The sequence below is a fragment of the Tasmannia lanceolata genome, unplaced genomic scaffold (assembly GCF_043159265.1).
Source record: "Tasmannia lanceolata isolate RefF3 unplaced genomic scaffold, GAP_Taslan_0.1 ptg000011l, whole genome shotgun sequence".
Lineage (NCBI taxonomy): Eukaryota > Viridiplantae > Streptophyta > Magnoliopsida > Canellales > Winteraceae > Tasmannia > Tasmannia lanceolata.
Window position 1 is genome coordinate 6,125,529 of NW_027518688.1, and position 15,399 is coordinate 6,140,927.

At 39.0% G+C, this 15,399-nt stretch overlaps 1 protein-coding gene across 2 annotated transcripts in view; it reads right to left on the reverse strand.

Annotated features, from left to right (window-relative positions):
* Positions 1-1,517: 1,517 nt before the first annotated feature.
* LOC143886122 (ARM repeat superfamily protein) overlaps positions 1,518-15,399 on the reverse strand; it is a 52,505-nt gene continuing 38,623 nt past the window's right edge. For both annotated transcript variants that reach the window (XM_077390089.1, XM_077390088.1), the window contains one exon: positions 1,518-1,828. In XM_077390089.1, coding sequence (XP_077246204.1) covers positions 1,701-1,828 — 128 coding nt within the window. In that variant the 3' untranslated portion in view covers positions 1,518-1,700. The remainder of the gene's footprint in view (positions 1,829-15,399) is intronic.

Below are 15,399 nucleotides of genomic sequence, written 5' to 3' on the forward strand. Positions count from 1 at the left end.
TATATTGGTGGAAGCGCTTAATTCAATCGTTAAGAAGGCGCAGGAAGGAATTTTGTAGGTGGCATCCAAGTTCAAATTGATGCTCCTAGTATTTTTCATTCGCAATTTATGGATGGCATACTCATATCTTTAAAATAGAAGGAAATGGCAAACTCTACTGATCATCGCCTTGGTAAGCTATTGCCTCGCTAACTAGCTAATCAGACGCAAGGCCCTCCTCGGGCGGATTCCTCCTTTCGATGGTCTGAAGTCATTTTGGGCCTAAAATTTAACATGGAGAAGAGGAAGCAAGAATGGCTGAGGTGTTGGGAGGCATCAAAGTTAATGTCCCACTATCCTATCTAGGTGTCCCATTAGGGATGGGTAATTCAAGCGCCATCCCTACAGGACCCAGTTTTCTTCTGGACCGTGTTGGCTAAAAAGATTAGTTTATGCGAACGGCTTAAGAAAGAACAAATCCAACTAGTGAGTACATGCATCCTTTGTCAGAGAGTGGAGGAATCATTAGATCAGTAAGGCCCTGCTCATTTTGGATTTTAGAGAATTGTTTAATTTTGAGCCCAATAATCAGTTTTGAACTCAAAATTGGTTTCCAGAATCCAAAACAAAGAGGCCTTAATGATTCATTGTCCATGAGTGGAGGAATCCTTAGATCACTCAATGATTCATTGTCGATGGAAGGAAAAAACCATAGATCACTTACTACTCGTTTGTTTTGGACTCGGAGATCCGACTGAGACTCCAAAACTGATTATTGGACTCATATAAATTGTTGCTTTTTGGTATGAGATGAGTTTTTCCAAAATCCATCTGAAGGGTATTTCCAAAAACTATTAGAATCCATTTTTAATTGGTTTCCAACACATTTGGAAATGCTTCTCTACAAATGTGACTGCGCATATATGACCTAATAATAGAAGGTGACTTCAATAACGTTAGCTCGTGGGCCAAAAGACTTGTGAGATGAACCACCGATTACATTGAAGATCATCTATCGTGCTGTTAAAACACCAAAATTATAGGAAATAGTGATAATGTCGATGAGATGAGACAACTTAAGCTATTCCACTCGTACCAACAAGGAATAGGCTCTTGCCTAACATATACTTGGTGGGACCTACTTGTGCCTTGTTTATATAGGTCCGGTAAATGCCATTGAGAACACCTTAATAGGAGGATTCTAGGCCTTAATCCATCAAACCTCGTTCAGGATTCCTACAAGAAAAGTTAATCCATCAATTTTTATAATTCTTACCCCTGAGCATGGGATCTCTGTTCAGGATGGGATCAAGGACAGGTAGGTCTCCTGCTGCTCTACAAGATCAACGGTCTTGATTTCAAATACATGCCCACTTATGGGACTCAAAAATTGCATGTTACCATTGATCCCTACTATGACCATCTGCCAAGTAGTCCTCTATTATATATGATCTTCCTTATCTCTTTCGAAAAAAATAAGTTGGTTTACGCTTCTCCATTACCATAACACCCTTCCGAAATATAGTATACAGTTACCATTTTAAAAAGTTGGGTAAGGAAACCTATTCATTTTAGAAGACATTTTTGACCAAAAAGTCAAATTTCAGGGTGCTCTGTATCATGTTCTTCAAACATGGGAAGTTTCTTTGGAATTTAAACATGGCTACTAAACTTACATGGATTGCTTGGGCTCACAGACCTCACCCTTTAACGAAGTTGACTCATTTTTTACCATGCAACCTTTTCAGCAGGCTGGACTTGTAATTCACAACTTCAACATCTTGGGAAATTTCAGTAGAGTTTAGGATCGGGATCGCTCCGGCTTGGTGCAGAACTCCAACTGCTGCATCTGCAGTTTTTAAGAGAGATTGCATTTTAGTATCGAACTCACGCCTACAATTAAAAACATGACAGCCAAACAATTACAATTCCAGAAGGCTGCTGATATTTGCACTACCATGTTTTGATAATTGCACCAACTCATGTTGTCTTTTAGTATTTAACCAGCTGTCAATGGTTATCATGAATTCACGGTTTCCAAAAATACTCTCAGAAGCCAAATTAATAAAGAAAAGTCAAGGTGAGTGAGTGAAAATGTCAAAACTTTTTAGCGCCCATATCAATAGCCTTCCAGAAAGGTCTTCCTTTTTTATTTCTTCTTTGTATTGAGCTGCATTAGAGGCAAGGTTTTATTTCCTCTTGTAATTATTATTTTCTCATTAATAAAATTTAAGGTGCAGACCCTGGTTCCTAAATAAATTCCGTGTCAAAAAAATGATTTCAGGATGATTGGAAAACTTAATCTAGGATGAACAATGAAGTGTAAATAAGAAAATTAAATAAGCATGAGCATAAGGTGTGATTGAATGGCCTCAATGTTCATATCGTTAAATCCTAAATGCCAGGGCATGGGAATTAAAGCTCAATGTAAAGTTGGGAGTTTCTACATGGTTCAAAATTGATGAAATTATACGGTATGGTTGAATTCCTAAGCTGAGAGGCGTAGTTAGGCTTTCCTGAGGACAAAATTTTCACAAACTTGCACCGCAGTTTAAGCTTCTTTATAGTACTTTGAGACTTTATTGGAAAATTCATCTTAGCCAGTAGCGCCCTATGGTCTCATAAAATAATCATGAGAGTGATGCTGGGGCAAGCATTGGGAATGAGTAGCTCGGTCCTAGGCGATTTCAGTGACTTCAATTAGACATGGCTGTGATCAGTTTTAAGAAAAAGGATTGATGTTTACACCCAGAAAAAAAAGATGTCCCATAACAATAAGACACGACTGTGATCAGTTTTAACTTTTAGGAAAAGGAGTAAAAAGGACCACTTGCTCAACCCCAGCAAAGGGCTAATCTGAGCTGACCTGAGGCTTAGGCCCTGTTCGTTTAAGATTATGCCAACTGATTGTGTGGGCCAAACCAATTATTGGACGCAAATTCAAACGTAATGTTGGGTCTAATAATTGGTTTGACCAAGGAAGCAGGATTCTTCCCTGGGAGCCTTCGATTTCCGTTTCAATTCCCGCTTTCGATTCCCGCTCTGGCAACCTTTAGTAGGATTCTTCCCTGGGAGCCTTCGATTCCCGTTTCAATTCCCGCTTTCGATTCCCGCTCTGGCAACCTTGGGTTTAACACTCACAATCGGTTCGCATAATCTTAAACGAACAGGCCTTTAAACTTGGATTTGCTACCTTCACTAAGAACTTGCTATCAAAGAAACAATAGAAAAGGATAATGAATGGACCCTCAGGAGATTGCAGTTCCTGAACTGGAAAGTCATGAAGTTGCAGATGGGGCTGACACCTCAGTTGCATTTGGAACTCATGGTTGTAACAGAAATCAAAATCAAGGAGTCCTAACCAAGGAAATTGAAGCCAGAGGAACTGAGACAAGATACAGGTAGCATAAATCAAAACCATATCTAGTTCCAAGTTGGGGACCAGTAGTCCCACCCCTATACAAAACACCCAGTAACAACAACATGAGAAAAACAGAAAATAACTCCCCATACCATACAAACTAAAATAGTACAACTAGGATAAAAGATAACTCAAAAAATGCGAAAGACCAAGGTCTCTCAAGCATAATCGAGCAATGCATGGTAGAGAGCCTTTCCCAACATCCTTTCTGAACCAGGCGTCCCACAAAATCAGAAATAGAAATCACCACTCCATGGAGACATCACAGTAAGCCCTCAAGCAGCGAAGGATCACAGCCCCTCAAGCGCACTTGCTATTGATAGTGATCCATCCTTTACCAAAACACAGAAAAAAACAACATTCAAAACAGCTAAAAGAAAGAACGCCACCATCCCCGCAAGCTCACAAAAGACAAAAACACAATGCTTTCCAGAAGAACACCGTATCTACACCCAAGAGAAAACAAACTCTCTTTACCTACTCAAGGCCTTTAGTTCCTTGCTACACTTTCCAGGAGTCTTCCCTTTCTTTTCTTTCCCGGCATCACGCCTCTCAATATCACTGAACATTCTCTTTGTTTCTTCCACATCTTCTTCATAATCCATCCCCAAGACACTTCCTAATTTTGCCATCTCCTCAAATTCTTCCAACTGGACCTCTCCTCCAACAACATTTTGTCCCCCTCCATCGGAACAAAGTCAGCCCTATTGAAACAAGATTTTATTTTACCGCTAAGTTCAGCTTCCAGAGAGTCTCGGGGACACTAGATTCACGATCTCCACATGACGAGCACGCCTTTTCTTTCTTCCTCCCAGTTCTCACCATCAACAAACCCTATATTCAAAACTTGTTTTTGTTTTGATTTGAAAAACGGCAATTCATATAGCGGGACACAAATCTCTGCCAATGAGTTTTTACCAGTAAGTTCCTCCAATTCTTTCTCCTTCCCCTTCGCCTCTTCTTGTATGTTCCTCCACTGGAGCTTGAGATATTCTGACGCCACTTCCTCCCTGTTGAACAAGTCCTTCCTCTTCCTTCTCTTGTTACTACTCTGCCCAATTCTTTTAAAAGATCTCTTTTCACCTAGACCCAGCAGTTCTTTCCCTCCCGAGGACCTTTTGCTTTGTTAGGAAGAAACTTCCTAACATTGTAATCACGTTAGAGACAAACTTTTTCCTTCTTTGTCTTTTAAGACGCCTCCTCACTGACCACTTTTTATACAGATCTGAACCGCCCTTTCTATCCACTGATATCATTGATGTGACAGCAGCCTCGGTATGATATCCTTTATGCGTATAAGGAACATTTTTCAAAAGGAGGGCCTTCGCATACCACCACGCATCCCACTTAAATGCGGGATTGCACATACCAACTTTCCAAACTAGAGGTTGAGAATCGACACGTCTTCCAACACTGTTATAATTATCTTTCTCGTACTCGAGAAAACTGACATTCTTCACTCCTTTCATAGAAGAAAGCGGATTGATATCGATCTTTTTCAACCTTGCTTTATCTTCTATCACCCTAATATCCCCTCCTAAATGGCCACGTGGCAACGCATTTAATTCAGGGTACTCCAATTCATCTAACTGGTCTGTATCTACGCCAGCCTTATTAAGCCTAAGCATGCCAGCCAATGAGCACTCCGCTTTATTGGACCCTAATCCAAATTTGAAATTTGAATCATCCAACGGTCTGATTGCCGCCTTCTGCCTCTTTGGTATGACCTCGTTTCCTTCCCTCCACTCGTCGGAGACGGACTTCACCGCCAACAATGATTCCTAGAGCTGAGACGGTCTTCAACTTCAATTGCGGGCACATTACCCATGGATATAGATTCCAAATGAGCCGAATTTACCTCCCCTCCCCCAACCCCATAGAAGAATTATTAACGCTAGAGTTTTTTTGCCACATTGCCATCAAAACTCTTCTCTTAAGGGCCATACCTCAGGTAAGACGACGACGCTAATTAAGAAGCATTTACCCTCAGCCTTTATTCTAATAAATGAGGTAAGGGCCTTTCCAGTTTGGAGTAAGGACTTTAGTCGATGCAAAAGCCTAAGCATGCCAACCAATGAGCACTCTGCTTTATTGGACCCTAATTCAAATTTGATGAAATTTGAATCATCCAACAGTCCGATCGCCGCCTTCTGCCTCTTTCGTATGACCTCGTTTCCTTCCCTCCACTCGTCGGAGACGGACTTCACCGCCAACAATGGATTCCTAGAGCTGAGATGGTCTTCAACTTCAATTGCGGGCACATTACCCATGGATTTAGATTCCAAATGAGCCGAATTTACCTCCCCTCCCCCAACCCCATAGAGGAATTATTAACGCTAGAGTTTTTTTGCCACATTGCCATCAAAACTCTTCTCTTAATGGCCATACCTCAGGTAAGACAACGACACTAATTAAGAAGCATTTACCCTCAGCCTTTATTCTAATAAATGAGGTAAGGCCTTTCTAGTTTGGAGTAAGGACTTTAGCCGATGCAAAAGCCATACAATGATCATGGTAACTTGACAGTTTAACTTGGAGAACCATCCCAATTATCTTACCTGCAGCTTCAATCGTCAAGATATCATAAATCTTATCCAGACAGCTTTTGCCCCAGAATACAAGGCTGAGTTCCATGGGTACAAAGAAGCAAGATAATTACCCATAGCATCACATCCACGATACAAAACCCCACATGCTTACTTCTCCGACTCAAATCTGAAGGGAAAGATGTTTGGGAGTGGTTACCACAACTTTAGAAGGGAAGAATGTCATAAATGCTTGAGAAAACCGAAATAAGGAAGATATAAAGCCAGGAAAACCGATAAGTTTGTCAAAAATGAAAAGCCCATCTGGCCAAAGAAAGAAGAAATCTATTAGAGGAGGGAGATTATCTTGCCAATGACTATAGGGAAATGATATTTCCCCCCTCTGATGGATAAAATCCCCCCGTTTAACGTTATTCGTTAAGTTTTAAAGACAAAGAAAAACATTAAAGGGGGTGAATTTATCAACCACTCTCATAGAAACCGTTAAGGGGGAGATATCCGTTTAAGGCGGGGAAAATATCATTTCCCTAGCTATATCCGGAAAGGAAGAGGAGGATTAAACCAAACTGCTGAAAACATGTTTCATATGCAGACTGAAGAAAGAAGAATGGAAACTGGAAGAAATATGGAAATGGACCAGCTGGTTTTGGGACCTCTTGCAAATACCTATGCAGTTTAACTTGAGCAGGAATGAAATCTTGTTTTCCTTCCAGTTTGAGGCACACAACTGCAATAGCCAAGAGTGGGGCGAGAGCCTCTGGGGATCATCTCCTCTCTCTGAATCTGTGGAATCCAGCTTAAAGGACTGGCTCGAGGGGGATCTGGGTCTGATTTTTCGGAATATAGTTACATGCATAGGCTATTTCTACCGTTCAAGCATTGGGTAGTTTGTTCGGCACAGTGATGAAGGTAGTGAAGGAAGAGGAGGATGGGAGATGTTTAGAATACGTCCCAGCACAAGTTTTTACTGCAGATTGGGGATTTCTACATTCCTTTGTTAGGTTAAAGGTTGCAGAAAGGTGGTAATCAATTGGTGTGGGAGGAGAATTTGAGGAATATGTAAAAATTGATGCAGAAAACCCACGACTGCTCATGAGGGTGGAAGGAGGAAGGGCAAGATCATGGAAAAAAATGGCCTAGAGCAGCGGATGCTGAGCTGGTGATGGAGGAAAGTGTACCCTCGGATCGGCAAAACAAAAGGGAGTCTAACCGCTAGAGGAAGGAGACGAAATCTCCACCCTAGGTTGGGGAGAGATCTCAATCAAACTTCTCAATTCAATTGAACGATTTGGATTGGTTAGAGGAAAGGCCATGATTTTAAATTACGACCGAAATCCGTAGATTTTGGTCGTGATCGAAACTGAAATGTACCGAAATCGAAATTGCCAAAATGTACCAAATTTCGGTCGAAATTTCAGAAATTTCGGCCAAAATTTCAAGGAAATTTGGTGAAATGGTCCCAAAAAATATCCGAAATGGTGAGACGGTACCACCGAATTTGAAACTTGTAAAAGGGGGCCATTTTGCTTTTCCTGACACTGTTTTTGACAGAAATACCCCTCAGGCTCTTTTCTTCACAAGTAAAAAATTATAGCTCTTTTTCACCGTTTACAGAGAAAAGAGAGAGAGGTCGTCTTCCTCGCCTCCATCGCGAGAAATCAGGGCATTTTTCCCTCCCATCGTCTGCGAAGAAACTGGTATGGGTTTCACTCCTCTCCTTTGCTCCGATTTTTGTTGGTAATATTTTTGTAGGAAAGTCTCTATGAAAGAAAACCCCTTTTATAGGAAAGTCACCACTATTTTCACCCTCCTTGTTCCCAGATGTAATAGATATTCATCAAATCCGGGCAACCTCACCGTTTTCCGGTTTTTTTTTTTTCTCTGATTCGATCTACATCCTTTGAATTGGATTTATTTGGGATTTACAAAGGGACGTCGCTGATGTGAAAATAGGGTCTGCAAATGCTATTTTAATTAGGGTTTTGATAATTAGTTGATGAAGAAGAAGAGGAGAGGAGAACTTAATCATTTCGCTGGCCTCGTCATCACAAACCATCCCTATGCAAATTGTAATACTCACCTTCACGATCTGAAGCACTTCATCGCCACTGGCCATCAACCATATTCTCGCTTCATATATCTGTCTTCACCTCGGAATTTCAGCCAAGGAAATTCACAACCATCTCGACTAGGTAATCTCTTCTATCTTTCTCAATTTCCTTGTTAGATGCCTTCATTTTATTACTCTTTTCTCCATTGCATGAGCATAGCTTGCACTTTTGCCTAGTATATTTTCTTTTAGTTCTTTTGCGGGACTTGTAGTAATCTCTGATTTCTGGGCTGATTTTCAAAGCTGTAGATCACTGTTGTTGAGAGAATTCATCTTATTCGTAGTAATCAAAGGGATTCAAAGGAGTACATACATGTTGCGAATAATATTCATGTTGCAAATCTTTGATAAGCTTTGATTGATTCTCATGTTGCAAATAATATTCATGTTGGAATAAAATTATGCTCTGTAGATTAAAGCTTTGATCTATTTTCTTTAAATTTGGTGGGCATATTCTGATAAGGATATTTGAGATGTCATTTACTCAATTCATCTTATTCATAGCATGTTGTCTCTATGCGTAAGATATTAAATTGGTAGTGATTAACTTCATTCAATTCTGCGAATAGGCTCAAATGCTAATTTCCAAATGAGGTCGGGTAATGTTCTTTGAGAGAACTGGTTTATCAAAACAGGGTAATTTGTGTTCGTACTCAATTAGCAATGATGTTGGTATAGGTAAATTCTGAGAATTGCATAGATTGATCTTGGTGCTAACCTAACTAATTTTGTATACGTAAGTAGAGATAAATGCTTCATTGTTTCTGAATGGTTGGGTCAAATTAATGCATTCTTATTCATTTGAACAGATGCCCTCATTTTGGGGGAACATTTTGATTGTCAAATTCTACATCATTTATGGGTTCATAATTCCTCCTTTGTATACATTCCGCTCTTCCTGAATGTTAAACGACTGTGTAAAAGATATGTGAATCAAATAATTTTTCCATCTTATGCAAGTGACATGTTCTTTATTTTGAGATGATTTTGAGAATGCAGCTCTTAGCATAAGTGTGTGAACAAGGTATGAGTTTTTGAATGACAAAAGGCAAATTGACATGTGTATGATGTTTCATATTCATCAGCTGGACGAAGTGGTTCTTATTCATATCACTAGCAGGTTTAATATTTCTTTAGTTCTTTCATAAAAAAGAAGGTAAGAATTGATAGTTATTGATTCTGATTCCTTGTTCCTTCGAATTATTGATCCAGATTCTTTGTTCCTTCGGATACCAAACCCATGGTAAGACTTTAGTAAGCCTAATTTTTCTAAGTCCTAAATGTCACTAAGAGAAAACCATACATGATCATTTTTCAAATCTTCATGTTGTGCATTTGGGTAGCATAGAGACAGGATTGAATATTTTGGTTGAGGCTCTGGATTCTTTCATAATTAGAACTTAGTTTCTATTCCTGTCCATTCTCTCTTTATCCTTCTTTCTCTTTAGGATTTTAGGCTAATGTCTGGATTCTGTTTCTAACTCTTAGAACTTCTTACTGTCCTTGAGATCTTCATGGAGGTTCAAGTGACTTTCTGGCATTTTGTAACTTGTATAAGGGTCATGAAGGTCTTGTGGCCTAATAATTTGTAGACATGGCCGTTGGATTTGGTGTCATACTCTGTTTTTTTATTGTTTATGGTGGAGACTTCAACTTATCGTGTTTTAAAAATGGCATTTCTTCATTATTCTATCACTTAACAGTGAGATATTTTAGAATGCTTCATATATATGAAAGGATAGCATATTTTTTTCAATGGCTTGAATCATACAGTTTGAATGTTGACGAGGAGGAGGCGAAGGAGGGTGGACTTGAGAGGAGGAAAGAATTGAACCAAAGGCTGAAAAAACAGGAACAAAGGCGAGTAGATATCTAAAGTTATGTGAGTATGGAAGTTAAATATGCATCTTCTAAGTTCTAACCCTGCTATAATTTTGCAGTCGTATCCTCATGAATGTTGACAGTGTAGTGATAGTTGGTGAGGACCTTGAACACCTTTGGAATCTGAGAAGAGTCCTAAGAGTCCTAAGTTGCGCTGTAAGTGTTGTCTTTTCTGTGTATATTCAGTTTCAAACATTAAGGCTACTAACTTTAAGTTTAATATGTAAAGGTGGTCGACTTATACGGGAATTACCTACGCTCCTCCAACAAGGATAGGGCGGCAGATTCTACTGGACGGACTATATTTGTTCCGTCCTCGGTACATGTAAGATGATTTTTTGTGATTATACATCTAACTTTACAACTAATTCATCAACCACTGCTTCCAAATGCCAATTTATTTCTTTTTTCTTATACACGGAACTCTTACTTCCAGTCGTGAGGCTATGGATGAGAAAAGGAAGAAGGAGAAGCATGGTATCGCCCTAGGGAAATTGCGGTCTACTCTTGACGATATCCCGTTGGAGGAGATTCATATGCTCTTACTCTCGTTATGTCAAGACTTCCATTAGGTTCTCCTAGCGGTGGACATGGTGAAGAAATCATTCGTAGAATGCAACTCATCTAAGAGAGACGAGTTCAAGGAAAGGGTATTACCCACTGAAAGTAGATTATCAACTTCAACGACATTAGAATCATCAACTTCAATGACTTTGGATAGCCCCATTTTTAATTGCCAGGTAGCATGCATCAAAGAGTATTTCAAAGGACGGGGTGCCAACATTGATGATTACCCATATGAACAGATGGATGACTACCCATAGCAGAACAATTGGTCGGTACAACCTATGATGTTTGAAACTAGTTTTATATGTTAGTTCATTAATAGTGTCAAGTCATTCGAATCACTGCATTTTATTTGACAGCTTTGATTGCGGCGCATTTGTCATAATGGGTATTGAGCATTTCTACAGTGGATCTCCATTGAATTTCGGCCCAGCAGACATTCCCAAATTTAGGCTTGAACTTTGCGAAAGATTTTTAAGGGGGGAGTTTGGGAGATGTGATCTTGAATAGGTATGTGGAGTTTCCTCTTAATCATTTCTTTTTATCCAACATTTTCGTACTTGCATGGTTCATAATGATTGGAAATTTGTAACCTACCAGAGTGCCTTTATCCCATCAACTGATCAACCCATGTACAGATGTACTAGCATATTTCTTGTTTCTTTTCACATTATCAATTTATCACCTTGTTAATTATCAGCCTGTTAATGGAGGAGTTGGATACATAGAATCACTATATGGTTGCCTAGGATGGATAGGGAATCCTGATTATTCAAGTATTTAGATCAATTTGATCCTAGTTTGTTACACATTGTTATTCCTAGCCCATATAAAACTGCACTATGTATTCAAACTTAATCTGAGAATTTTAAGCTTTCATTTCTAAGTCATGGAGTGTCTGATTGGCTGCTCTTTTTTTGCAGGCCTGCTAGTGGTGGATAGAATAGAAAGCGATCATTTTTGGGGATCCTTGCTCTGGAGTAGTGAAAGTCTAGAGCAACAGGCAGATTGTGACCATTTTTTCATTTGGAAGTGGGGAAATTCCACTTAAAAGGGTTCTTTGGCACATGCCATCACGACATGGACTAAGGAAGAGTTTAGAAGCTATGAGAAGAGAGTAGAAACAAAGAGAAATTTCGTTCAAGTCTGTAGCTAGGCTAAAAACAAGTAAAGAAAGAAAAAAAAAAACAAGAGAAAAAGAGAAGAAAATAAAGAAATAATAAGAAAAGGGAGAGGGAATCTGTGGGATTAAGGTAGGTTCTTAACTTCCTCTTGAGTATATTTTTTAATAGAAATTAAAATTTGGTATGATTTTAATCTTAAAGTCCTATGGTTTCCCTTACTCTAAATCTACATTACAAAGATTCCTGTTTTTACCCGTTTTTCTTAAATATTGGAAAAATAGTTTTTGTATGAATTGTAATCTAAAAATTTTAACAGAATTTAATACATGAGATTTAGACATGTGGTAAAAATTTCAGAGTAGTTATATAATAGGATTTTTCTGTAGAAATTTTGTTATGATCGATCCTCAGAATTCATTGAAATCTGATATTTGTGTAGTATTTCTATTATAGTAAATTCTATGATTGTTAAATGAAAATAATGTCTTCACAACATTTTTAGTACACGAAAATATCTTTGAAATGGCACCAATTTTATAACTTTTGGACACTATTTGCTATAGTTTTGACTCAACTCAAGTTTAAAGACAGAATCTGTTTTACTGTACAGTGCTAAAATTTAGTCCGTATTCATTGAATTTCTGGTATCTTTGTACAGTGAATTTGAATCCCAAATTTTTATGTATGTATTATCAATATGTAATATACTAGTGGTTAATATTTGAGGTCATTTTGACTTCTATATATTTCTGAAACATTTTAGATGTAGCTAATGGTCAGAAACTCCCTGTGCTGAACTTGAATTTGACTTTTGTATAGTTTTACCCTCATTACTACTAATGTAGTTATTATCTGAGAATGATGTCTTCATATATTTTAATGTGCACTCAATTATTCTTAAGATGGACCTGGTTTCATAGATTTTGAATGTCATTTGCTATATTTCTGTTTTGTTATTCTCTCTTGAAATTTGCATGTATTAAATTAAAGTAACTGGGGTTGAAGTGTTTGAATTTTATTGTATAAATATTGACATGTGTAGTGTAATAGTTATATATTGAAGTATTTATCGAAGTGTTGGCCTCTTCTTGATCCTGGGGTTCATTTGAACTTGATAGTGGGGGTCGTAGATGAGTTTTTCCATTCCTTGATCCCGGGGTTCTTTGAACTTGATAGTGGGGATCCTGGTTGTGGAATTTTGATTGCTTGGAGTGTTGGCTGGTGGGTGTGTAGGATGATAATATTATTGAAGTGTTTACTGGAGTGTTGGCTGGCGGGTGTGTGGAGGATAGAAATATTGAAGTGCTTATTATGAAGTGTTGCAGGGTTATGTATGAAAAAGGGCTTTGCTCAATTGCTTGGAGTGTTGGCTGGCAGGTACGTAGGAGGATAAAATATTGAAGTATTGTCAGGTTAAATATGAAAGTGTTTAAACTCTTCAGTGGTACTCGAAGTGTATTGTCTTACGATCTTACTTCTTAGTATCTTATTATTGAACCTTTAAATTGCTATTGATTCATTGCATTCATGCTTTTGACCGTGCAATACTGATTTTTCACTCAACCTCAAAGGTATGCTTCACTCTTTGAGTAAGTTGATTATCTATTGAGCTGTGTTGCTCATCCCATGTCTTATGACTATTTTACAGATCAGTGATACTGAGGAGCATTGCACGTGAGAGCCATTTTTGGGGATTGCAGGGACGAGTCAGGTTGTTTGTATTTTCTTAGTATTTGTAGTTTTCTTTTGGTTTGTAAAGTCCTTATGTTGAAGGACTATTGTATAAAGTAAAAGAACGATACTTATGTGGGATGTAAAAGCTTGACTCGTATAGTTCTTATATTGTCCTAGACAAGTTCTTATATAAAATGTGAAATGTTTTTAAGTTTGCTCATTTTATGTTATCTTAAAGTGTATTTGATTACTTTAAATTTGTAAAGTTGGTTAATGTACTTGTAATGACATCGGGGATGTCACACAAACAATGGTTGTTATAATAACAAATCAAAACCAAGAACACCCCCCCCCCCCCCCCCCACGCACGTGCACACTCACGAGATATCATTTCCATAGGATGATCTGATCCCTCCAATCTATAGAGGAACAGTATATTATGGAAACCTATATAGATTGGAGGCTTGGGATCATCCTATGGAAGTGATTTTTAGGGCACAACCGATTTACATTGTCGCCCATCAAATGGACTGCTTTGATTATCTACGGTCTAGGCCATGCATTCCTTTTGGCAAAATATTGAATTGTAGGGACTTGCACCATGTGAAATCTCAATGGATCCAATGGTTAGGAAAAAAGAATATTTATTTGTTTTAACTCTTCAGTTGCAAGCAATAGATCCACTGGTTAGGACTGCTCATAAAGATTTCTGAGCCATTGCAATCCATAATGGGGGTAGAGAAACAAATCTCGGAAGTCAAATACATGAAAAACATAATTCATGTGGAAAAGGATATTGGATTGGATGTCAGAAAGTGAATTCCAAGAGTATGAAAACAACAATAAGATCTTCATGTACCTTTAGGCCACGTTTGGATACCTCATTTGGATTTGGATTTGAGTTTTGGATATAAAATACGAAAATTTTCCAGGTGTGATACCCTCGTTTCATCTCTTGGTCACCCTGTGGTACCCCCATATTCCTTGTGCTGGTAACCCCTTCCAGGCCCAACAGACATCAACCCAAAATTTTCCAGGTGTGATACCCCCATTTCATCTTTTGGTCACCCCATTTTCATATGTGGTACCTCCATTTTCCTTGTGCTAGTAACCCCTTCCAGACCCAACAGACATCAACCCAAAATTTTTCAGGTGTAATACCCCCCCACTTCATCTTTTGGTCACCCCATTTTCATATGTGGTACCCCCATTTTCCTTGTGCTGGTAACCCCTTCCAGGCCCAAAAGACATCAACCCAAAATTTTTCAGGTGTGATACCCCCATTTCATCTTTTGGTCACCTCATTTTCATATGTGGTACCCCCATTTTCCTTGTGCTAGTAACCCCTTCCAGGCCCAACAGACATCAGGCAAAAAATTTCCAGATGTGATACCCCCATTTCATCTTTGGGTCACCCCATTTTCATATGTGGTACCCCCATTTTCCTTGTGCTGGTAACCCTTTCCAGGTGTGATACCCCAAGCTCAAGGAAAATGGGGGTATCACATATGAAAATGGGGGTACCACATATGAAAATGGGGTGACCAAAAGATGAAATGGGGGTATCACACTTGGAAAATTTTGGGTTGGTGTCTGCTGGGCCTGGAAGGGGTTACCAGCACAAGGAAAATGGGGGTACCACATATGAAAATGGGGTGACCAAAAGATGAAATGGGGGTATCACACCTGGAAAATTTTGGGTTGATGTCTGTTGGGCCTGGAAGGGGTTACCAGCACAAGGAAAATGGGGGTACCACATATGAAAATGGGGTGACCAAAAGATGAAATGGGGGGTATCACACCTGGAAATTTTTGGGTTGATGTATGTTGGGCCTGGTAGGGGTTACTAGCAAAAGGAAAAAGGGGGTACCACTTATGAAAATGGGGTGACCAAAAGATGAAATGGGGGTATCACACCTGGAAAAATTTTGCTTGATGTTTGTTAGGCCTAGAAGGGGTTACCAGCACAAGGGAAATGGGGGGGGTACCACATATGAAAATGGGGTGACCAAAAGATGAAATGGGGGTATCGCACCTGAAAAATTTTGGGTTAATGTCTGTTGGGCCTGGAAGGGGTTACCAGCACAAGGAAAATGG